Source organism: Pseudonaja textilis, chromosome 2, assembly GCF_049901715.1.
Source record: "Pseudonaja textilis isolate UNSWEBS1 chromosome 2, rPseTex1.2, whole genome shotgun sequence".
Lineage (NCBI taxonomy): Eukaryota > Metazoa > Chordata > Lepidosauria > Squamata > Elapidae > Pseudonaja > Pseudonaja textilis.
The window spans coordinates 246,937,080-246,961,930 of NC_141991.1; the positions used below are offsets into that span (position 1 = coordinate 246,937,080).

At 41.2% G+C, this 24,851-nt stretch overlaps 1 protein-coding gene across 1 annotated transcript in view; it reads left to right on the forward strand.

The window, feature by feature from the left end:
- Positions 1-23,821, forward strand: part of SMAD7 (SMAD family member 7) — a 51,699-nt gene extending 27,878 nt beyond the window's left edge. Inside the window, exon 4 of the mRNA XM_026714868.2 lies at positions 21,127-23,821. Within this exon, the coding sequence (XP_026570653.1) occupies positions 21,127-21,665 (539 nt within the window). The 3' untranslated portion in view covers positions 21,666-23,821. The remainder of the gene's footprint in view (positions 1-21,126) is intronic.
- Positions 23,822-24,851: the final 1,030 nt, after the last annotated feature.

A 24,851-nucleotide genomic window follows, 5' to 3' on the forward strand; every position in this document is an offset into this window, starting at 1 on the left:
AGCTCCAAGAGCACCAAGGACCTGGAAAGAGAATCCATCTGTTCAATAAGAACAAAGACAAAAATTAATCATAGTTTAATGCCAAAGTGGGCAAAACTTCCAATGGTCACCCAGCTGCAATCAGTTGTATAGAGAGAGTCGGAAGTAGAGGGAATAAGTCAAAAATCAAGATGGCAGCCACTCTATGGGAGCTGCCATCTTAGCTTTTACATTTGCTCCCCAGATGTCTTAGCTGGCAGCGCAGAGACGCAAAATGGGTCGGGCTGTTTTGTGGCTTGAGGTGGTAATTTGTGAGATATTTTTTCCCCAAAATCACGGTGATCCCTCTGAATTAGAGGGCATATTCCTAATCCTTGCTGGTGGACCGGAGTGACTGGTTAATCAAAAGCCTACAGGCATCTGAAAAACATAGGCCACCCATCAATGAAAGCCATGAAGGTACACAACGTAGAGGTTGGCAAAACTTCCAGCTTGCAATATTTTGGGGCAAGCGTTATTTGCCTCTTCAGAGTTTACCCCAAATGACCAAAAAAGAAAGGTCATGTTTTTATTTTATTTTTTTCTAATTAGAATGCAATTCTCAGGCCTAGCCTGTAGCGTGGGGGTTAGCAATCTAAGGAGATAATGGAGGGGAGGTTATGTTTGCTTAAACACATAATAGTAACTTCCACCCCATTCTTTAAAAAAAAACAACGGGGAAATGGAGAAAAAGGAGAGGATATTACATCACAAAAGGCCAAAAGAGAAGGAGGTCAACCTCTTAACAGCCCTGCTGTTCAGAAAGAGTGCAAGAGAGCCTGTCCGAAAGGGTTGGTTTTATTTTTATTATTTCAAAAAATATTTGAATAGCAGAGTCACCTCTACTTGAACGCTGCCTGCTGCCTCCTGTCTCGACTTACTGAGAATTCTTTTTTTTTAATTCTCCCCTTGCATTTTTTTTCTCTCCCCGCGTCCCTTCAAAAGGCCGTTAAAAAGTTACTGCTGAGACTGAAAAGTTGGTTCCCACCCAGCATTCATTATCTCGGTTTCAAGAGGAGGGGTTTTTTGGGGGGGTAGAACGATGATGGCGGTGGAGCCGGATGGGGAGGGGGGAGAGAGAGAGAGAGAGAGAGAGAAAGGAAAGACTTCATAAAAATTCGCTGTGTTCTTCGTTAGCCTTTTAACCTTGCAAAGAGGAGGTGGGTGGGATCCATCTCTGTTTCATCTCCACTTTAAAGCACTCGAGTGTGTTCATTCGCCTTGAAAAGCATGGAACTATCCTGCTCGTTGTTTTTTCCCCAGGAATTCCTTTGAAAGCTGCCTCCCCCCCATCTGAACACACACACACAAAGTTACTTTTATAGCAATCTTTGTGGATTTGGCCTCTAAGGTGCCTGCAAAAAAACTGCAAATAACCCCTCCGTTAAGCGAATGGGGAGAAGGGGGGATTTGTTTCTTGCTAACGATCAAGTAATCACATTTCTTTGTCTCCCATCTTAATCAGGAAAGCAGTGACCTTGATTCTAAATCTTCCTGCTGTTTTGTAGGATTTTGTTATTCTGACTACTTAGGAAGAGAGAGAGAAAGAGAGAGAGTGTGAGAGAGAGGTAGGTTCAGATGGACACGACAGTAAACTCTCCCAGATTCTAACGTTTTCCCATTTTCCAGCTATCCTTGGATTCCAGAGAGATGTCTTGAGAAAGTGTTTGCAGATCTGCTGAGAAGTTAAACCACATTAGAGATAAATTCCAACCGAACCTTTGATAAGAATGAGATAGTGAAATGGCCTGGCTAAGATTAGTCACAGATGGAGCTGGGTTTTGTGTTTCTGTCTACGATCAAATGGACAAGTTTGTTTTGGAAATTCATAGTCTAGCTGTGATAGTCAACATTTGTGAAATCCTGTCTGCAGATCCTTGGATTTTCTCAACTTGAAGGTCTAAAATCCAAAGGTTTTTCCCCAGGTGTTCCCACCCTTTGAAGCTTTTTTTTAAAAAAGAAATTTAGTAAGATAAAATATAAGTAAAAGTGAAAAGTTAGAAAAGTTAAAGAAGAAAGAAGAGATCTTTGGAAGAAAAGGGAAAGGAAAGGGGGAAAAAGTGACTTCCAACTTCTTTCAGTAGGATAAAGTACAAAAAAAATTACAGCCTCAACCTCTTTTGCATTACATTTCTCAGTATTTCAGATCATTTCAATAACAACAAAGTCATTGTAATCACCAAAACCTAAAATCAAAGCTTCGTTGTCCCGTCCCGTCCCGTCCCACCCACAGTTTCGAGCACAAACGTACATGGTTTCCAAATAAAACAAGATAAAATTTTCTCTTTAATTAAAGTCAATTTTGCCATCTTGGCCAATTCATCACCTTCATCATCCATTCTTCCATGGTGTGAATTAGTGTCTCTTTTCCATCTTTGTGCATGTAAGGTTTTCTCTGCTGTGCACATAAATAGTAATGAAACCCCAAATTTTATTCCAAGATCTTTCTCTATCAAACCTAAAAGGAAGACTTCTGGTATCAAATCCAGAAATTTATCTTTATTAAGAACCTCTGAATTAAGATTTATTTAAAAAAGATCTGATAACTCTTGGCTTTATCTCAAGAACACCAGAGACGATAAAAAGAGCCCTTTTTATGAGTTTCAAGTTTTTGGAATGAGAGTTCAGTCAAACCAATGCACCAACATGCACATCAGTGATAATTTGGCCCATCCTAGGTTCATGAAAATGATATGCAAATTGCCATTTAATTTCATGCAATTATTGCACACAGGCCCTTCGGTTGGTTTTGTACTGTAATTCCAGTCTCCCCTGGAGTGCAAGACACATTGTGCCCTTTGGAATGAATGAGTTGACAACCAATATCCAGTCCTCTTAGTTTCTGTGGAGTTTTAGTTATCTATTCAGAGTCAGCCGTTCTGGATGCCTGGATCTGACTGATACTAAGGGCAAGTTGTCGATACGTGGAGGAATGAGATGGTAATGAGAGTATCACTTATTGCTGTCTTTTTAATTTTGCATTTGTATCTAATTTGACTGGCTTCCCAGATTCATATACATCAAGAACCAAATGCTTTTCTTGCCTGGATTACAGGCATCCATTTTTGAGTGAGCACAAAGCAGCAACGTAGTCTTCGCTAGCTAAGTAACTTAATTTTTATTTTATTATTTTATTTTATTTTTATCCCACCTTCATTACTTGCTAAGTAACTCAAGACAGCAAGCCTTCATATATAAGCTGTTCAGAGTTCCTTTGAACTGCAAGATGGGCGACGTGTGAATTTAATAAAATAAATAAATACAAAACCTTCCTCTCCCCTCTTTTCCTCCCACAGTGACAACCTCGTGAGGTGGGTTGGACTAATTGAGAGAGACGGGTCTCTCAAAGTCACCCAGCCGGCTTACAGGCCAAGGACAGGACTAGAACTCACAGTCACCTGGTGATAGGCCCCAAATCATCCAGGCAGGACTAGAACTCACAATCTCCAGGTAGATCGGCTGCAAATTGTCCAGACAGCTTTCTTGCCTAAGTCAGGATTAAAACTGGTGATCAGCTCAAAGTCTTCCAGATGGCTTTTGTGCCTAAAGCTAGAAATCTCTTGTTTTTTCTAAGTCAGCGTCTTAACTACTACACCAAACTGGCTTTCTGCACAGAGAAGGATTGCTGTAGGAAAAGACAGCAAAGAGTGTTTTTCCGTCTGACTTTTTTGTCTCTTTCATTTTTGGCGTTGGTTTGTTTTCATAACAATAATGAAAGCCTGGGGTTGTAGTTGTCAGTATGAGAAGGTTTGTCAAAACACAGCAAGGCACCACTACGCTGCATAGTTAGATAAGCCTTTTGAACAAAAACTGAGGTGGCTTGGCTTGTTTCATTGGCTCTTTTTTTTTTTTTTTCCCCCTCCACCTATACCCACTGGCACAATTTTGAAACTTCCTTCATTTGAAAATCTACACATTAGCGTTGTATGTCTTGTTTTTCAACTGTTAGGTCTGCAATTTCTCCATACATAATTTTAGACTGACTGAAATGTACACACTGGATGAGTGGATTTTAAATATCTTTCATTTAGGCCTGAAAAATTAGGTGTATCTTGGGAATGGATCTCTAAAAAGAGCTGCTATAAAAATGACCTTTGGAAAAAGGAGCTTTGACCCTTCATTGAAAAAAAATCAGTTGGGCTGGTCCTGGACAATTTGCCCATCACCTAAGAGTTGACTTATCACCTTACATGAAAACGTGATGCATTTTGATTTAAAAATGATGGTTTGACGCAGGGACAAAAGTTAGCAAGGCTTTGGAAAATTTCATATACCAATAAACACGTTGAGTTTATGGGGTCCTTGCTGCTCTCCCAGTTGGGTTGTTGTTTTCTTTCAGACCTTTCATTGCCCAACTAGGTAGCATTTTCACATCATCCGAAGCTGTGGATAATGAAACATCTGCAAGAAAACAGTCAAGCTCAGGGAGAGCTGAAGACTTCACAATTCAACCCTGAGCTACAGATGTTCTCTTCTATTGAATTAGAATTGTAAATGCTGCCGTTCCAGTATGCATAAATTTGCCATATTGCAAAGAACTGGTTCAGATATTTGTTGAAGCAGGTTTTTTTTCTGTGAGAATAACAAAGGGAATAGTTCTTGCTTGTTGTGAGTCTTTAAAGAGTTAAGTTTATAAAATCCTTTTCTATTCACTTTCTCTATTTCCAGGATACTTTTGTAAATATCATTACTTCTATAGCTTGTATATATGATCCATCCTTGAGATGGTGCCTGTATCCAATTCTCCGTGTTTCAAATAGATCCACCAAGTCAACCAAACTTCAGATATACATGTATGGTCTTCACTTCCCAGAATTCTCAGCAACAATCAAGCTGACTGGGGAATTCTGGGATTTGAAAAAGATACACTGGGGGAAATCCTTAGGAGGGATGAATGGTGATAGAAAAAAAGGAAGCCTCACACAAACTTTTAAAAGCTCTGGCCATCTAGTCTTCTGATAGATCCAGTATGGACAAAAAAGAAGACTATAGGAGAACTGAGGAAAAGGCATTCCAACTGATATGAGGAGGTATTCCTCCTGTTACTGGAAAGTTCCATATATAGAAGAGATGTTGATCCTGCCCACAGCTGCCTAAGAAATATTTAAAATGAACTTAAAACCCCATTTTGGGTGGGGGGTGGTGGTCAAGGCAATCTAAAGAAACACTTAAATCGTGTTACAGAAGAGAATCTTTGCAGGTGTGAAGGAACCTTTCCTGGTTTCTTTCATTCATGATTCTTAACTAAATTTTGCTTTATCTGTTCCAAAAGTGCCTACAAATCGACATTTTTCATCCAGTTGGTTGTTCTCTTTTCTTCCTGGCATGATTTTGAAAAAAATGTAAAACCACCACCCGCAATTCTGCTCTGGCAGGAACTTAATGCAAAGTTCCACTTGAATGTATGCAAACGCAAGGAAGCAAAACATGGATCTCTTTTCTTGACTGCATTAGATCTAGTGGCATGGTGCATGCCAACAAGTGAGAATTAGGCGTAGTCTTTTGGGTTGCTTGACAGATTTTTCCTTTTCCGTTGTTAATCATTGTCAATTATATTTTTATCATCAATCATTATTTTTTATTACATCGGGGGAGAAGTTTCCGTGAAAAATGTGGTTGACTGAAGACCCATTGGTAGAAGGTTAAGACTTTTGAGATAAATTCGGAGAACAGAAATAGCTTCCTTGGGTTCTCCTGGCTCGTGTTTATTCGTTTATTCAGATTAAGCAAAAGATTACACCTATAAATAGATCTATCCAAACAGAATGTGCATATAAATAAAATAGACAACTGATAAACACGCATGGGTTGATTCTGATGATACAAGGTAGTCATTGATTTATGACCATAATTAAGCTGGAAAATTTTGGTTGCTAAGTGAGGAGTTGTTAAATTAGTTTTGCCTCATTTTATGACCTTTCTTGCCCGAGTTGTTAAGTGAATCACTGCAATGATTAAATTAATAAGATGGTTGTTAAGTGAATCTGGCTTTCCCATTGACTTTGCTGATCAGGTAGTCCCCAAAGTTGGGATACCTCAACCATCATTGATCTGAACCTGTTACCAAGCATCCAAATTCGTGATTATGGGGATGCTGCAATGGTTGTCTATATGAAAAACAGTCATAAGTCCTTCTTTTTTCACTGAAGGCGTAACTTCAAACGGCCACTAAATGAACAATAGTAAGTCAGGGTCTACCTGTAATTTGTTAGAAGACCCTCTTCTGTTGACTAATAGATTCATATTTTTTTTTCTTGTCTAAATTTTTTTCCAAATCAAGGCAGTGGCCAAGTTTCAATGAAGGGTTGTTGCCTAGTAATTTAATATCCGCCTTCTAAAGAGCTCCAGATTCAATTTATGGCAAGTTGCGTTGTCACACTTGGGCAGAAGCTCATTAACTTCTGAAGCCCAATCAACCTGAGCGGAGAATGTCTAAAGAGCTTTCACTTTATTGCTTTTAAAGATGTCCTCGGGCTGTATCACTTGGAATGGCAAGTGGGTGGACTTAATTGGCAGATACTCTTTGATGCTCTGGAACTTTCAGTAAGTTTGATAGACAAATAGCAAGAACTTGAGCAAGATTACAAGCAGTGTCTATGAACTATTCCAGAGGAATCCTCACCCACACCAAGGAAAAGCGAAGCTGTTTTTTCCCCCAGTACATACAATACGTTAAAGATAGCGGGAAAGGATACAGGTCACCCTTGACTTACGACCACAAATTGGGCCCCACGTTTCTGTTGCTAAGTGAGACAGTAGATAAGTGAGTTTTGCCTCATTTTATGACCTTTCTTGCCACTGCGAATCACTGCAGTGTTTGTTAGTAACATGGTGGTTAAGTGAATCTGACTTCCCCCATTGACTTTGCTTGTCAGAAGGTTGCAAAAGGCGAGATCACATGATCCCCAGATCACATGACTGCAACCCTCTCCCAGGTTCATATTCTAGAACAGCGCATCTCAACCTTGATGACTTTAAGATGTCTGGACTTCAACTCCCAGAATTCTCCAAGTACTAGAAAGCTGGGAGTTGGAAGTCCACACATCTTAAAAGTCACCAAAGTTGGAAAACACTGTTCCAGAATAGGTGTGTGTTTGTGTTGAAGAATTCAGGGCAGTTTTTCCTTGACCCTCCTAGAGGACCAATGGGACTTGGATGGATGGATAGATTTCCAGAGTAAATCTAGCAATACTAAGTGTATCAAGGATTTCCATAGCAGACCAGATGGAATAGAAAGATTACCCAAGGATGAATATTTGAAAATTACCTAAAGCAGACTTCCTCAAATTAATGCACTTTAGATGGCTGAAAGAGATAATGTTTTCTTACTGACATGTTCTCTCATTTACGAGATGTCCCCCTCCTTAGCCAAATATTATAGCAGCAAGATAAAATAGTTTCCTTCTGGTTGCCATTTAGAGATGCTGGTTGACTTCTGCCTCCCAGTTATTTGTTGGAGAAACCTGTTTGATGCTATCTTTTGTCAGAATAGATAAATGCATTTGATCGCTGAGGCAGAGCAAGGGACCTTTAAGGAGCCGGTCTTTGCCTTATGAGGCAAGGGGCCCTTTATCACTTTCACTGGACATGTTGATTTTAGAAGCAAAAACCCAAAACGGCAAAGAGAAAAGAGATGTCTCTATGCATGTGGACCATTCTTGCTGGTAGCAGACCCTAACTTGAGTCATTCGGGACAACTTTTAAAAAAAGATGAAAAGATCCTTTTGAAAAGACTGCTCACTTGTTCTCATTTCACTGTCGTCAAGTAGGTCAACCAGATGAGAGCCCAGTGTTGCAAATTCACATGTCCCAAACTACGTTAGGACATTTTTAATGCAATCCTCTGAAATCTCCCTAGATAGATAGGTCCCCTTGAGTTTAATGACGCTTACTGTGCTGTAATCGTAACCGAGAGCTAGTGAAATAGAGTGGCTAAGAAATTGGACTGTAAATTAGTTTGAAACTTTCCTCTGGAAGGAACTTGCTCAGCCAGTCTATTCTATAGCAATGACTAGGAATTGATCAACTTACAAGTTTCTTCATACTGCCATATAAATCTTAGCCAACACTCTCACCACTTCTTTTTGCACTCTGTAATGCCTGTTGCCTGTCATTCATCCACTGGCCTGTGTGCCTAGATTCCTCCTCTTAATCAGTCCTCACTTAATAACTTGCATAGTCTTCACTTAACAACAGCCAACGGAGAGTGCCGGAATTGCCATGGCTGAGCAATTTGGCCACGCCACATTACGTTTTTAAAAACGCACTGCGGTGGAAATTCCACTCCCGATTGCTCTTGTAACCCTAGGACTTACCTGTATTTTATTTGCTAGCCTGTTTCCCTTTAATTGACTCATTGGAAAAGACCCCAATGAGGAAAGATGGAAAGATGGAAGGCAGATGGAGAAGGGGATGGCAGAGAATGAAGGTGGTTAGATAGTGCCATGGGTGCAACAAAGCTGAATTGGGGCGCAAACCCCCGGAGATAGGAGTGTGTGGGGAGGACAAGGGGGCCTGATGTGCTCTGGTCACAAAGAATCAGACACGACTTAATGCCTGAACAACAACTGCATTTAATTTGGATTTATTATATGCAGGTAATCCTTGACTTACAACTTCGCATGTAGTGACTGTTTGAAGTTATCCTGCTCATATTTACCTCAGGGTCACAGGATCCCTTCCTGACAAGCAAACTCAAAATGGGGAAACCAGATTCACTTTACAGCCGGGTTGCTAACTTAGCGACTGCAGTGATAACACTGAGTAACTGTGGGCAAGAGAGGTTATAAACTGGGGCAAAACTCACTTAACAACAGAAGTTTGGGGCTCCATTGTGGTCGTACGTTATGACCACAACGGAGCCCGAAATTTAGGTGGCTCATTGAAGAAACGTTTGTTAAGTGGGGTGGTTGTTGCCCTCACTTATACGACTTTTCTTGCCACGGTTGTTAAGTGAGTCACCCTGCATTTGTGTTAAGCCGGTGACACAGTTGTTAAGTGAATCCGGAGTCCCCGTTTGATTTTGCTTGTCAGAAGGTCGCAAAAAGGGGATTGCACACACAGACACCCTCAGGAGTCTATTACCAAGGGTTCGAATTTTGATCATGTGAACACAGAGATGGTGCAAATGGTCGCATGAAAAAGTCCCTTTTTTTTTTCAGCGTCATTGTGGTAAGTTTGAACGGTCACTAAATGAACTCTTGTAAGTCGAGGACTACCTGTATTTGATAGGGTTGGTTTTTTTTAATGGTCCTTTGGGATTTTATCTTTCGCTACCTGCCTTGGTTGGATGGAAAAGCCCCAACTGAGGTCCTGAGACTCCCTGCCTATGACTTGGGATCTCTGTTCCCCATGGCAAAGGATGATGAGAGTTGTGTATAAACATCCTCCCCCCCCGCCCCGAAGAGAGGAGGTGTGGATTATCAGGTGGGTTACCCTAGCCCAGTGAAACCTTTTACCCTAGACTTTTTATTGCGGTTGTCAAAAGTGCACGCGCCAGCACCCATGATGCAGTGCACCCTGCCCCTCCCGTGCATGCGCATGCAACGCCCCCACCCCCTTACCTGCACTGCGCATGCGCGTGCCTCTCAGCTGATTTTCGGGCCCTTTTCTCCCTCCCAGAGGCTCGAGGGAAGCCTCTGCAGCCTTGGGAGGCCGAAAAATGGGCCCGTTTCGGCACTTCCGGTATTTCCAGGAGGCCTGTTTTTCGGCCTCCCGAGGCAGCAGAGGCTTCCCTCGAGCCTCCGGGAGGGCAAAAATGGCCTGAAACAGGCCGAAAATCAGCTGGGAGGTACGCGCATGCGCAGTGCACGTAAGTTTGGCTGGGGCTCGCATGCCCGCACAAATGGCTCTGCGTGCCACCTTTCACCATCACGGCCCTAGCCCTCGATAGCTGATGCCTGTGGAGGTGAACAAGGAGGCAACAGTCTTGCTTGCGTCTTGTTTTTACTAGCAGCAAAAAGATCAGCCAGCTCTCGTCTTCTTTAGGACGGCTTTGAAATAAGAATAAAGTGCTGTCTGGCCTGTTTTTTAAAGTAAACTAAAAAGTCATTCATTCCTCTCCCCTCCCCTCGCCATTCCTTGTTTTGTGCTATTAGCTTCCCAGGAATGCGGGGAGGATTAATTACTTGTGAAGATGTCAGATTTCGTTAAGTGTTGTTAACTCCCTGCGTTCAGGAGAGGGGTTTTTTTAGGGGGTGGGAATCATAAATGCAACCTCCCCTTTTATTTTTTTTTTAAGAAGAGCCCCCTCAATTTGTCATTCTCGGAGGCAGAGTAAGGGCCCAAGATTCCCAGTTGGGGAAAGGAAGTGAATCCAGCCCAGAGTTTCCTAGCCAAATCTCTGTTTTCCTCCTTCGGGTGCCCTTCCTGAGGTGCTCAGACTACAAGTCCCACGATTCCCGGTCTACCAGAGATGCATCCAGAGGGCACCAGCTTGGCGTTTGCATGTGTCTGTTTGCATGTGTCTCTCTCTCTCTCTCTCTGTGTGTGTGTGTGTGTGTGTGTGTGTGAGAGAGAGAGAGAGAGAGAGAGAGAAATGGCCTTTTCTGTATACGCTGAGGCACAGAAGTGATTAGATTATGAAGGCAGACAGAAGTAATGATTAACTTCTCCAGTCTGCAGCCTGTCTCTAGACTGGCGCTGAATGCTGGTTTTGCCTCTAAGTAAAGGCCTGGCCAGAGGAGACACAGGGTTTTAGGTTGTAAAGGAAGGAAGCAGGAAGGAAAGAGCGGAGGGAGAAGGGCTGGCGGAGGAAAGAGGGCGTGTGGGGTAGAGCAAGGGGATATTTTTCCTCTATCAAATCCGGGAACTTTTAACTGGTTAGCAATTTTGGTAAACGTTCAGCAGCCCGTCTCGTCTGCCCAGGTTCTCATCCTTGATAATAGAGGCTCAAGGATCCCCCAAACTGTGTGCAGAAATAACTTGTCCACCCACCTTTAAAGAAAAAAGGCTCCTCGGCTGTAGAAGAAGCCTTCCTTTGCTGTCTTCTCTAAGGCGGAAAAATAAAAAGAAAGAATGCTGTTTTATTTGAGAGGCTTTTAGGGCGAAACCTTGAGTTTTGGAGATCTTTGGGGGACGGGACGGGACAAAAAAGCTATTTTCATGGAGAGGCTTTTAGGGAAATCCCCTAAGTTTCGGGGGTCTTCTAAGCAGATCCCGTGTTGCAGCCGCTAAAATGAGCTGCCTCTCCTCTGTTTTTTTGCTCCCACCCTTAATGTGCAATCTGAGAGTAGCTGGAAAGAATGCCGTCTGCAGGGAAGGAGGAAAAACGAACGCGGCTAAATATTTGGCATTAATCTGGTATTGCTAGACTCCGTTTAGGAAGGGGAAGGGATGGGTTTGGCTGTCTTTTTTACAAGTCTTCTTAATTTAGACATCTTGGCAAGCATTGTGAACAAAGTTTTAGAAATGTCATCTGTCAAATATGAAGGATGGGGGGGCTAACAAATACCTCCCCCCCCCCCAATTCTGGGACCTTAATATGGTAGGGCAGCAGCTTGCAAAAAGCCTGCAAAAAGTTCAAAAGCAGACCAAAAACCCACAAGATTTATTTGTTTGTTTAGGAAGCCTTGCCTGATGATCTGAAAAGATGATTTTTATCAGTTGCATTTTCCCAAGGGAGAAAACGTTTCGGAATTCACTTAATACACAAATGCCATATTCCGTCTGTTATTTTCTTAAAAGATAAGGAATAAACAGTTTTAAAATTACGGCGACTTAATGTTGCTCTGCTGTGCCCTGGTCAGTCTTCAAGTTCAATGAAACTGGGAGGAAAACTTCGGGGATGTGTTTAGTTTGGATCTTAAATGGGTCATTTTTTTTTTTTTAAATGCTCAGCCTCTTGGGGCTGCTTGGCAATTGTAGCTACACAGCACACACCTAACAAACAGGCTTCCACTCTGTCTAGTTTGTAGATTCAAATGTTGTTGTTTTTTCTTTCTTTCTTCTCGGTTACCTTTGATGTTTAGGGGACAGGGGAAGGGTGCTCTTTGCTCAAATGCTGGGTTGCAACCCTGCACAATTTATTTGTTTAAAATTATTTGCTAAGACAGCTTGAGGGACCAGTTTTGAGGTATGTAAGTTGATACGAGAGGCTGGCTTTTACCTTTAATTAAAGAAGAATGTTTCAGAAATGTAAAACATCAGGTGGAGCAAGGGAGCTGATAGGCAGCAAAAGAGGTGGCCCCACAGGTACAGCAGTCCTCACAAATCATTCATTTAGTGACCATTTGAAGTTAATAATAGCACCGTTCTGTTTAGAACACAGATTTAATCAACAAATTTTGGTCTTAGATATGGAAGTATCTTTTTTTTAAAAAAAAAAAGAATAATTCTTTATGACCCAGGTCTTAATGGCATTGAGTAGGCCTTATAAAATCTTGCTTGCTGGGCTTTGTTTTGAAATCTGTTGACATCTGGTTCAAACCCTACTGATATTTTCACAAAAAGTCTAGTTTCTCCAGAGGTCAGTAGTAGAGCGCGTGGACGTTGCTGGACTCTGGATTTTTCTGCCTTCCTCAAGACAGTTACAGATTATCCTTGACTTACCACAGTTCATTTAGTGCAGGGGTCTCCAAACTTGGCAACTTTTAAGATTTGTGGGCTTCAACTCCCAGAATTCCTCAGATATACTCATGCTGGCTGGGTAATTCTTGGACTTGAAGTCTTAAAACTGCCAAGTTGGGAGACTTCTAATTTAGTGGCTCTTCAAAGTTACAAAGCCTCCATAAAGTGACATGGCTGTTTTTCACAGTTACTTCTTCAGTTACCTCTCCAAGATCATGCAATCAAAATTCAGATGCTTGGCAACCGGTTCATATTTATGATTGCGGTGTCCCGGAGTTGTGTGATCCCCTTTTGCGACCCACTGACAAGCAAAATCAATGAGGAAGCAATGGATGGAAACTAATCAAGGGGGAGAACCAACCGAGAACTAAGGAGAAATTTCTTGACAGAAGTTAGACGTTGTGGGTGCTCCAGCACTGGGGGCTTTTTAAGAAGAGATTGGACAACAATCTTGTCTGAATGGTATGGTATGGAGTCTCTTGCTTGAGCCCGGGGCTGGACTAGAAGACCTCCAAGGTCCCTTCCAACTGTGTTATTCCAACCTGCTTTTACCTAAGTCTGAGATTCTGGGCCATTGGGGGAATGTGCTTTTAGAATTAATATTCATTCTTTTTCATCTTGCATGAAAGTCCAAAACATTTCCCCCAACTTCATATTTTCATACCTCCAAATATAAGGATCAGATGGAACATGTTCTCTCTGCAGTGCTTAAGCAACATGTAAATGCTTTAGGTTACAGGTTAATGGAACTATAATAATGTGTAAATAAGCATGAGGTGCCTAGAATTTTTTGAGTGGAAGGATTGTCTGTGTGTACAGTACTTAGAGAGGGGGCCCAGAAAAAGAAAGACCCCAGTCTCCATACAGTGTCTACAAGAATATATGAAAAGCCAACAAAAATTGATTCATAAATGCTTCATTAGTCACTGCTGCCCTCTAATTATGACAAGTAATCAATTACTGCTGCTGCAAACAATCCAAAGAGGAAAAATGCAAGAGGGGAGAGAAGGAGGAGGAGAAGAAGAGGGGGGGGAAAAATAATTTTATTTTTTTGAAGCCTAATTGTATTTTCTTTAAAAGCCAGCAGGCCGGAGCCACGCAGACTGTGAATGAGTTTGCTTTATAGCTAGAAAAACACAAACGCACACACCAAAGAAGGCTGCCCTGCCTGTCTCTAGTGGTTAGACTAAAGCCAACTAACTCCATGTCTCTGTCGCAGGCGATAGACTTCCATCAGCCATGCAAATTACAGAGTACTGTCGCGTCTGAAGGCCAAATTTCTACTTAGCTCAGGAAAAGGAAAAGAGGTTTTGGAAGAGGAGGGAGGGAGGAGAGAGGGAGAGAGAGAGAGAGAGAGAGAGAGAGAGAGAGAGAGAGAGAGAGAGAGAGAGAGAATGAAGAAACCCAGCCAGATCCATTCATAATATTTACTGTAAATGGCCTCTATGCTGTTTGGTATACGGCCAGCCTAATTATTTAATTCCAACTGCCTTTTTCCTTCCACCCTTCGGTAGGTCTCGGCTCTGTCTTTGGAAATGCAGGTAGTCCTTGGTATACGTCCAGCCCAACATTTCTGTTGCTAAGTGAAACATTGGCTAAGTGAGTTTTGCCCCATCTTACGACTTTCCTTGCTACAGTTGTTAAATGAATCCTTGCAGCTCCATCGTTGACTTTGCTTGTCAGAAAGTGATCGTGTGACCACTGCAACCGTCGTAAATATGAATCGGTTGCCAAGCTTCCGAATGTTATGCTGTCATGTGCCGTTTGTAACCTTGGTCATGAACATGGCTTTGATGGTTGACTTTGGGCGCCTGCCTTGGCTCCCCTTTGAAGATTTAGCTTTGGTTTCTGCACTTTGGATGCTTGTTATGATTTAACTATTCTTTTTTTTGTCAGGAATTTTCTTTGGCCAGCTCAAGTCCTTTGTGAATGGGGCAGATCATCAGGCCTGTCAAATAAAGAGATAGAAGCTAAACTCACCTCTTTGGCTCCATCAACTCTTTAACCCTCAAGTTGTAATTCATGCCCTTCCTCTTTGCAAATTAATCTTAGTATTTTTAACCACATGGGCAAGATCAAGAGGTAGCCAGACCATGTTTACCTGTCCTCTACGTAGGGATACAATAGCAACAACATTGATAAGGCCAGACCTAACTTTAAGGTAGACTCTCGGGCATTGGTGTGTGTCCAAAGACGTGATGGTAGTTATGTGTGTACAGTTGAAACTCATAATTATAACTAAGATCTTTACTCTTCTGGCTGGCCCCCTCAGAGATCCTGTACCTCAGTGGCTTCTCATGATGAATGGAGAAGAGAGATCTCTTCAAAGGAAAGCATTTATAGGAGTTGTGGAAAGAGTTGAGACCAAGATAGGAAGGGACAGTCACATTTGGCCGGTGGAAGAAAAATAAGAGTGGTGATCTTGTAAAAAAAGAAAAAGAAAAAACTAGGATAGAAGGCTATTAGTTTATTTTTCACGTTCTTAAAGAAGTGGAAAAAGGCTGATATTCCTTAAATTGACTGGTAGGGAGCATTCAGGCCACGATAACTCTCAATATGGGGTAGTAATGGAAAACCTTTCCAGAATATTCCAGGAGTTCAAAGGTATTAAAGGATTTGTAATAAAAATAAAACCTCCCCTTGATGTTCATTGAATCAAAGAGTCGGTCCTGTCACAGTGAGTTAGTATGAATGAATGGAAGAGGAAGTTAAAGTAGCACTACCACAACTTTGAGTTTCTTAAAATCTTCACGAAGACCGGAGGTCTTGTTTCCTACACCACGTCTAAATGTTTATTTTCCCCCCTGATCTTTGACTGAATAACATTTTGGAAGGTGTGTGGGACTAATAGGTGAGTTTGGTTGAGTTCATATATCACTCTAAGCCAGTATTTTTAGCTACGGTTGGTTGAGTTAAGTTATATTGTCCTGCTTTTACTTTTACACTGATACACATTGGTTGGGAGTACATTATGAGTCTAATTGTCCATGGCCCCACCTGTTGCGTGGTTCAGATGTCCTCACTCAGATTCTACCCGGAGAAATCCTCTCCATGAGCCTGCGGCAACCACACCATCTTAGGTGCTCCAGCCAAACATGGAGCAACCATTTTCAATGGGTTCCTATCTGCCATTTTTCACTGCGCTGACCTCAGAAAATATTTTTCCCCCAAAACTGTCATTTCTTTCCTATGCTTAGCTTTCGGAGTTACAGTATTGGATTAGCTGCTTATTTCGAGATAAGAATTCAATATCGTTTGATCTAGATGCCTGGGATTAAAGATCTCCTGAGTACTATATTATAGATACTATATGCTATAATAGCTCCTAAAGAGCGATTATGCAGGCGGTCCTCGACTTACGAAGAACAATTGGGACCAGAATATCCATTGCTATGCTAGGTGGTTATGTGAGCATAGGCTGGTCATGGGGGTGCTGCAACAGTTGTAGATTTGACCTGGCGATCATAAGTCATTTTTTCCAGTACCATCTTAGTGACTTTAGCGAATGGTCACTAAACAAATGTTTATAAGTCGAAGATTACCTATAGTCTGTTGTGTGATAATACATTTTGACTGAAATGGTGTAAGTTCTCCTGCCTGAGTGGGGGGGGGGGTTGGACTAGAAGACCTCCAAGGTCCCTTCCAACTCTGTTATTCTGTTATTGCATTTCTTGATGGAAAAACTAGTTGAGGAGTAGAGCAAGACCTCTTGGTGGATTGTTATTTCATTGAACGAAATATATATATGTATGTATGTATGAATGTATGTATGTATGTATGGCATTCGGCTTTGTTCGGGTATTTTCCCACGTCATTGTAGTTGTGCTTTTAAAGTTGTAGCAACGTTTCGGCAGAATCTCATCTGCCATCATCAGGCTTCTGTGGATGAAGGCTGGTTTACTAAAAGTTACATTATAAAAAATAAAACAGTGTTCTAATATTACTTACTTTTGTTAGCTGAGAATTATAGTGTATATTTCTAATTATATGTGGTTATTATGGATCCAATGAAACTATATTTGCAAGAACTGGTTTTTTTGAGGTGGAAATCTGTTTCTTTTATTTACTTTGCATTCCTAAACATTGCAGATGCTCAATTTATAACATTTGCATGCCGTACATATATAAGGAATACGGTATCTGTGAGCTGAAATATAATTATAACAATGCAAGATTGAATGCCGTGTTTTTTATTTGCTTTAACCTTGTATCTAAGTGCAGTATAAGGTCTATTTCATGCATTCTTAGAGATTGAACATCTTTGCACAGATGTTTGTTCAAATATTCATAGTTGGAGCAGATAAATCACCATGGAAGTAGCTAGGAAGAAGTTTCTTGGCCAGGTTTGGAAGAAATAATTGTGCCTGTGAAATAATTGAGTAGTGAAAGTTGGTTATATACCCAAACACTGATTTCAAGATACTTTTCCAGCTGCTTGATAATAGGATTCCTTTTTATTTAAGTGAGGTGTCCAAAAAACCATTCAGTTGGTGTGTCGGGGAAAAAAAACAACCTTTGAAAGCCCAATTGAAGATTGTTCCGTCTATTGAGACATGGGGGAGAAGTAAAAATGTGCATTTTAAAAGCCAAGGCATTTTAGTAGAGCTAAACTAAGATTGAATGCAGCATAATCTTCCAACAGCTTGTCGCCTGTCTCTTTCTCCAGAATAATTAGCAAATTATGCTAATTGCATGCAGCTTGACATGTAAATAAGCTGGGATATATTTTTCATGATGTATTTACCAATATGGTCTTTTGTTTCTGAACAAATTGGGGTGGGGGGGCGGCTGAATAATGAGAAAGAAATTCTCATCCCAATTATTTTAACAGCTGTTAAGGTAATCCGAAAACTTCTCTTTAACTGACCTCAGTCTGTCTCTGGATTGCTAGGGGCATCAGTGCAGGTGAGAATAAATCTGGAGGATCTTCTTTCTTACAATGAGGCGGCTTCCAAAAGCCTTCAGCACAAATATACCCTGGGTAAAATATACCCAGAACTGAGGAAGCTTCTTGAAAGAGAGGCGAAACCTCCTCAAGCAAAAACAAAAGTCCAGTTGCCTTTTGGAAAAGTACAACCGTGGCCTTGGATGATTGAGAATCTACATAGACCTTTCTTTCTTTCTTTCTTTCTTTCTTTCTTTCTTTCTTTCTTTCTTTCTTTCTTTCTTTCTTTCTTTCTTTCTTTCTTTCTTTCTTTCTTTCTTTCTTTCCTTCCTTCCTTCCTTCCTTCCTTCCTTCCTTCCTTCCTTCCTTCCTTCCTTCCTTCCTTCCTCTATTCTTTCATTCATTTGTTTTCATGCCTGCTGGTCTCTTTGTCTGCAGTTTGCTGCTTTTGGCATGAAAGCAAGATATTTTTTTTTCCTTTTAAGGGGAAAAATGCTTCCCCAAATAGTTGTAAAGTTGAACCATGTTTTTTTCCCTGCCCAGGTTGCAAGAAATATCCTGTAGACCTTTGAGGGAGAGTGTGGTTTAAAAGCCATCTGATGCAAACACTTAGTTTGTTTCTACCATGGCTTGTTCAGTTCTCCCATTCTGGGTTTCAGTGGGATAGTTGGCGGCAACATTGTGTGGCACTAAAATGGGGTACAAGAAAGTGGGGAGAGCAAAACCAACAACAACAACAACAACCCAAAGGTGGACTAAAAAGGAGAGGTGCTCTTCTCTACCTTAAATCAGTGTTTTTCAAACTTGTAAGATATGTGAGCTTCCAACTCCCAGAATTCCCCAGCAAGCATGGAAAGAAATTAACCACGTTTGATAGAATTCTAAATTCCATTGCTCAGTGTCAGAACGGTGTTTCCACCTTGAATTTTTAAAATCCCTCTTCCTGCTTTTCTTCCTTTGGCATGGTATCTTCCAGACTATTAAGCCATTTTTATTTTGCCTGTGTCAGACGGCTCTGTGAATCTCCGTGACTAAAAATAGGGCAAAAATGCTATAAATAAATAAAACGAGCGTAGACTTGCTTGTGAAGCTCATTGTGATTGTCTGAGGATAGAAGTTGTATTGATTTTTTTTTTTCTCCTTTCGCTTCGTTGGCCTGATTTTCAAGCATTACGTGGGACTTCCTTGTCCGTGAAGAACCACCGATTTTCATTTTCTGTCTTTGGCTAAATCATATCTAGATGGAAATTTGATCCATCCCGCTTTGAAAATAAGTAAATAAATAACAGTTGAAAGGAAGTTCAGAAATGTTTAGGCTACTCGGTAGTGCATGGATTAAAAATTTGCAGAAGGGCAACAGGCCTTTGATTACCATTACAGAAAGTTCGTAAGAATTGCTTTGCCCCTTTTAACACAAAACATAGTTAAAAAGGAAGGGCTTTTTGGTGAGAAAGGAGAATGAAGCTGAACCCCATTCAGTGCAATTTATTTTTTATTTTTTGTATTTATAAGCAGAAATCTAAGCATGAGTCATGCTTCTAAATCAGGTAGTCCTCAATTTACAACCTTTTGTTCAGTGTGTGTTCTAAGTTATAACAGCAGTGAAAAAAAGTTATTTATGTCTGGTCCTCCATTTACACCCAAACAGCATCCCCAAAATCATATGATCAAAATTCAAGGGCTTTAGCAGCTGGCCTGTAACAGTACTTAGAGTGGTTCAGTGACCAGCCAAATCAATTGGGGGAACTAGGTTTACTTAATGACTGCATGATTCACTTAACAACTGTAGCAATTTGCTTAACAACTACGACAAAAAGAAGTCCTAAAATCAAGTGAAATTCGCTTTAACATAACTGCCCTGCTTTGCAGTGGAAGTCCGGGTTCCAATTGTCATCGTAAGTCAAGGACTACCTGTATATTAAGGGATATCTTGGTCTCGTTTTCCAGTTTAGGTAGAATTTCGGTCAGTTCTCCTTTAATGACTTGTGATATAGCCAAGAAGAAAATTAATGACGCCATAGGAGGAGGGGGACTCCCTTTTAAGAAAAGTATGATCTTTTTCAGTGGGTTAGGCTGTGCGTTGTCAGTTCCGCTTACACACATTACACATCACAAAAGGACATCTGTGGTTGATTAGCAGATCTTTGATAAGATGTTTATCCGCCATTGATTTACTCTCGGCTTGGACTGAAAGGGTGCAGCCAAGAGGGAGGGAGAGAGAGAGAGAGAGAGAGAGAGAGAGAGAGAGGTGGAATTGCAGGGTGGGTGGGAGAATTATGGCATATAGAAGATATCACAGCACAAAGCAATTTTTGCATCTTCGCCTATTTTCACAACTGATTTTGACTGGCCACGGTCCATGAATAATATAAATTGTTGGCAATGGGAAGAGCTGCTGCTGCAAAAGATGAAATCTCAAAGAAATGGTCTTAGTTCGTCCCTCGGTGTAGAATTCCATTTTTTAAAGGGGATTTTTAGAACTGGAGTCTGTTCCCTCCCAAATCCTTACTCACATCTGATCATTATGACTTTGGGAGTAAGGCTGTGAGGCCTCCATCAGCTTAAAGAGACCCATTGGCCAAATATTACTCTTTAAGTGCTCCAAAGTGACAGTACAATCCCTGGATCATCTCCTAAGGCAATTTTTCTCAACCTTGACAATTTGAAAATGTGTGGACTTCAATTCCCAGAATTCCCCAGGCAGCAAAGCTGGGAATTGGAAGTCCACACATCGCCACGGTTGAGAAGATGTGAGACGCCATTGATCTTTCATGGAGTCAGAGAAAATCTGGCCAAGTTAAAACAGAAATACTAGGATTATTATTTATTTATTTTTTATAAAATTTTATAAAAATGTGTTTTTAAAACATTTTCTGGGATAATTGCTAAAGTACAGTTTGGAATTGGATATGCTCTCAAGATTTCTCGCTTGAATTCCCTTTTGATTCGAACGGTTTTGAGAAGTATAAAAGTTCATTATAACAAAAAGGGGCGAGATGGTTTGTTATTCATGAAAGTCCATTAAATCAGAGCTGATTGTAAGCCAACATCATTTACATAATGACATCATTACACAAATGGCGTTAAGCCCTCTTTCACTGCGGCACTGCTACAAGTCACTTCACTTATTATTCTGTATTCTTTGTTATTCTGTCATTAAGGAAATGATGTTTATAGGTGCCAAAAAAACCCCCACCACAAGTCCTTGACTTTTATGACCATAACAATCATGCCCATTATGGACATAGATATCATGAGGGTCATAAAGTGGATCACTCATGCGACTGACCCAATATTATGACTTTTTGCAGTGGTTGTTAAGCAAACACAAGATTTATTACGCAAACACGGCAGCTGTTAAGTGAACTATTGCTTCCTACTGGGTGTTTGTGTCGCAAACTGGAAATAAATGCTGGTTTTCTTTCAGCAAAAAATGTCCTAAATTGTGGGATCATTCGGCTGTGGGGAGAGGGGTGGGCTTGGAACTTCAGAATCAGGTGACAAGTATCTTCTGGATGGATCTACCATAACTCTGGTCACTAAGCAACTGTCATAAGTTGAGGGCTTTCCTGTATTCAGGCCTGTTCGATTGTTCGATTGTCCTTTTGTGAGATTAACCTGATATATTCTCTCTCTTTTTTTTAATCTTCTCCTAGATTCTCAAGTTCTACAGGAACCCAGGGATCTATCATACTGGTGCGTGGTGGCCTATTGGGAAGAGAAGACACGGGTGGGGCGCCTGTATTCGGTCCAAGAACCTTCCCTGGATATATTTTACGATCTACCTCAGGGGAACGGCTTCTGTCTCGGACAGCTCAATTCGGACAATAAGAACCATCTGGTGCAGAAGGTCCGTGCCAAGATCGGTTATGGCATCCAGTTGAGCAAGGAAGTGGACGGCGTATGGCTTTACAACCGCAGCAGTTACCCGATTTTTATCAAGTCGGCCACACTGGACAACCCGGATTCCAGGACGTTGTTGGTTCACAAAGTGTTTCCGGGCTTTTCCATCAAAGCGTTTGATTACGAGAAAGCCTACAGCTTGCAGAGGCCCAACGACCACGAATTCATGCAGCAACCTTGGACGGGTTTCACGGTGCAGATCAGCTTCGTGAAAGGTTGGGGCCAGTGCTACACCAGACAGTTCATCAGCAGTTGTCCGTGCTGGCTGGAGATTATTTTTAATAACCGATGACTCGAGACGACTCGACTCGACTCAACCGCAGGCCTTCCTGAGCGCAGCATCTTGAAAGGACGGGTGGACTTCAACTCCCACAGTTTCCCAGCCAGCAGAGGGAATTCTGGGAATTGAAGTTCACCCTTCTTCCAGGGTGTCCAAGTTTGGGAATCGCTGCTCAACCAGTGACATTTTATAATGACTTTGCTGCTAAAACGTTTCCTTTTGAGTGCTTGCTATGGTGTGCAAACGTTTTTTGTTTGTTCGTTCTGTTTTGAGAAATAGCTTATGGGAAGATTTCTCCGTCTTTCTTTCTTTCTTTCTTTCTTTCTTTCTTTCTTTCTTTCTTTCTTTCTTTCTTTCTTTCTTTCTTTCTTTCTTTCTTTCTCTCTCTCTCTCTCTCTCTCTCTCTCTCTCTCTCTCTCTTTCTTTCTTTCTTTCTTTCTTTTTCCCTCCTTTTCTCTGTCTTTTTATTTTGGGGTGGGCGCGCCTTGTGGAGATAACTTTTTTTTAAATGTGGATGATGACCAACAACCCAGAAGGAGAGGAGAAGAAGGTTGGGAAAGGTTTCAGTCGGACGTGTCTACCGAGAGGGGCTCATTCTGATTTCTTTTCAAATTGTGATTCAAACACGACTTGAATGGATTCAATCCCAATTTACAGGCTTTTCAGGTTACCATCTTCACTGTACCTTTCAGGCTGCGTTATCTTTCTCACCTCCCTTTGTGAGGCTCACACACACACGCTTCTCTCCAAAGGAATCCTGTGTTTCCTCCAAATAAATACACCACCTTCTTTGCACACTTGGGGGTGTTCTGCTGATTTCAGCAGACTTCTATCAATCCACACTTAGAAATGCCATAATACACCAAGATCTGGTTTCCTTCAGTGACCATCGATGGGAGGGAAAGTCTGGAGTTTAATCTGGCTTGCAAGAGGTAGGACAAATTCCTGCAAGCAGTTACAATTAGTCCTTGACATACAACTATTCATTCGGTGACCAGTTGCACCGGCACTGGGGTTAAAAATGTGATGTATGTCTATTGTTTCCACACTTAACAACCATTGCAGCATCCCCAGATTTATGTGATCAAAACTTGGACGCTTGTTATTTATGACGGTTGCCATGTCCTGGGGTTGTATGATCCTCTTTTGCAACTTTCTGACAAGCATAGTTAATGGGGAAATCCAGATTCGCTTAACGACCATGTTACTAACTTAACAGTGCAGTGATTCACTTAGCAACGGTGGCAAGAAATATTGTCAGATGGGCCCAAACTCATTTAAAACTGCTTAACGACCAAAATTTGGGGCTGAATTGTGGTGGCAAGTCAAGAGCGACCTGTATTTCATTCTAGAATCAAGTGAATGGTTCTGGATCCACTCCTGCTTGACGAGAGATGCCTTCCTTCTGACAACTTCAAACCCAAGGACCCCGTCCATCTTGCTGCAGGGCGCTCCCATCTGTTGCAAGAGAGACATGCAGGGCGGGAGATGAGTGGTTTAAGAAATATGAAATAAATAAAATAAAATAAAGCAAACCAGCTCCTTGCCGATGTGAGTGGCAGGGTGGTGCATAGCCCCTGGCACAACACACAAGAATCACTGTGGGGAATTAATGCAGAAATGCAGGATTTTAGCCAACCGGGTGTAAGGAGGTATCTTTCTTCCCTTCCTCTTTATTATATCTACCTGCAACTTTAAACCTTTTGACTGATCTTGTGGATGGAAAAGAAGAAGCTGCACAGGTTTGGGAAAGAAATAGCCATTTTTCTGGGCTTGGCTATCACTTACAATGCCTGTAAAAATATATATATATATTTGGCCTGGGCTTTTCAAAATGGATTTGCAAAGCAGAGTTCATCCCTCCTCTTCTCTTTTCAATGGACAAAGCTGAATTTCAGTATTTACTCCCTGACCCCCATTTTGATCAGATAATAACTGTTTGCATCCAGAAACTGCAGTCATTTGGTTAGTATGTTAGTATTTTTTTTTCTTCTATTCATACACTTGGTATGATAATTTTACACTGTTCTTAGCTCAATGAGCACGTTTAGACCTTAACATAAGCTATTTTTCTAAATGCAAAAGAGGAATAAGTGAAGAAGAAAAGCATCATCCTTGGAATTTTAGCATTGAAGTGCTTTTTGGGGAAAAAAAATAACAACAGACTTCTTTTAAAAAAAAAACCTTGAGATTTATTAAAGAAAAATGTATTTTATGTTATATATAAATATATTATTACTTGTAAATACAAAGACGTTTTATAAGCATCATTATTTATGTATTGTGCAATGTGTATAAACAAGAAAAATAAGAAAAGATGCACTTTGCTTTAATATAAATGCAAATAACAAAATGCCAAATTAAAAAAAAAGATAAAAATTAACGATTGGTGGCCGTTTTCTCCCTTATCAGTTTTTGTAGTCTGTCGCTTGAAAGGGTGGTGTACTCACAAGATGGAAAGTGTGACCATGGTGACTAAAAGGGACATCAGGTTAGTTCAGAGGTCTCCAAACTTGGGCTGGCTGGAGAATTCTGGGAGTTGAAGTCCACAAGTCTTAAAGTTGCCAAGTTTGGGGACCCCTGGGCTAGTTGATGGCTGTGTGTGTGTGTGAGAGAGAGAGAGGGAGAGTGAAAGAAAGAAAGAGAAAGAAAGAAAAGAAAAGAAAAACAAAAGATAGTTATCTTCAAGGACTTCGATTTCTCATCAACACTGCAACGGACATCAATGCTGTAAACCAGGGATGTCAAACTTAAGGCCCACAGTGCCTCTCCAATGAAAACGGAGCTTGGGAGCCTGTTTTTGCTGGCAGGCCGTTCAGGCAACCATATGAGTGACATTGAGTTGGCCACGCCCACCCTTACCACGCCAACCCAGCCCCCAACACAACCCTGATGCGGCCCTCAATGAAATCAAGTATGACACCCTTGTTGTAAACCCTTAAACAATGAAAACTTTAAGGAAAAGGTTCAATACAGGTAGTCCCTGACTCACAACAGTTTTTTTTAGTGACCACTCAAAGTTATAACGGCACTTTAAAAAGTAACTTCTGACTCTTTTTTTTCACACTTATGACTGTTGCAGCATTCCCCAGGGTCACGTGATCAAAATTCAGATGCTCGGCAAGTGATTGACATTTTGGAGGGTTGCAGAGTCCTACGATAATGTGATAATCATCTTTTGTGACCTAATGGGGAAGC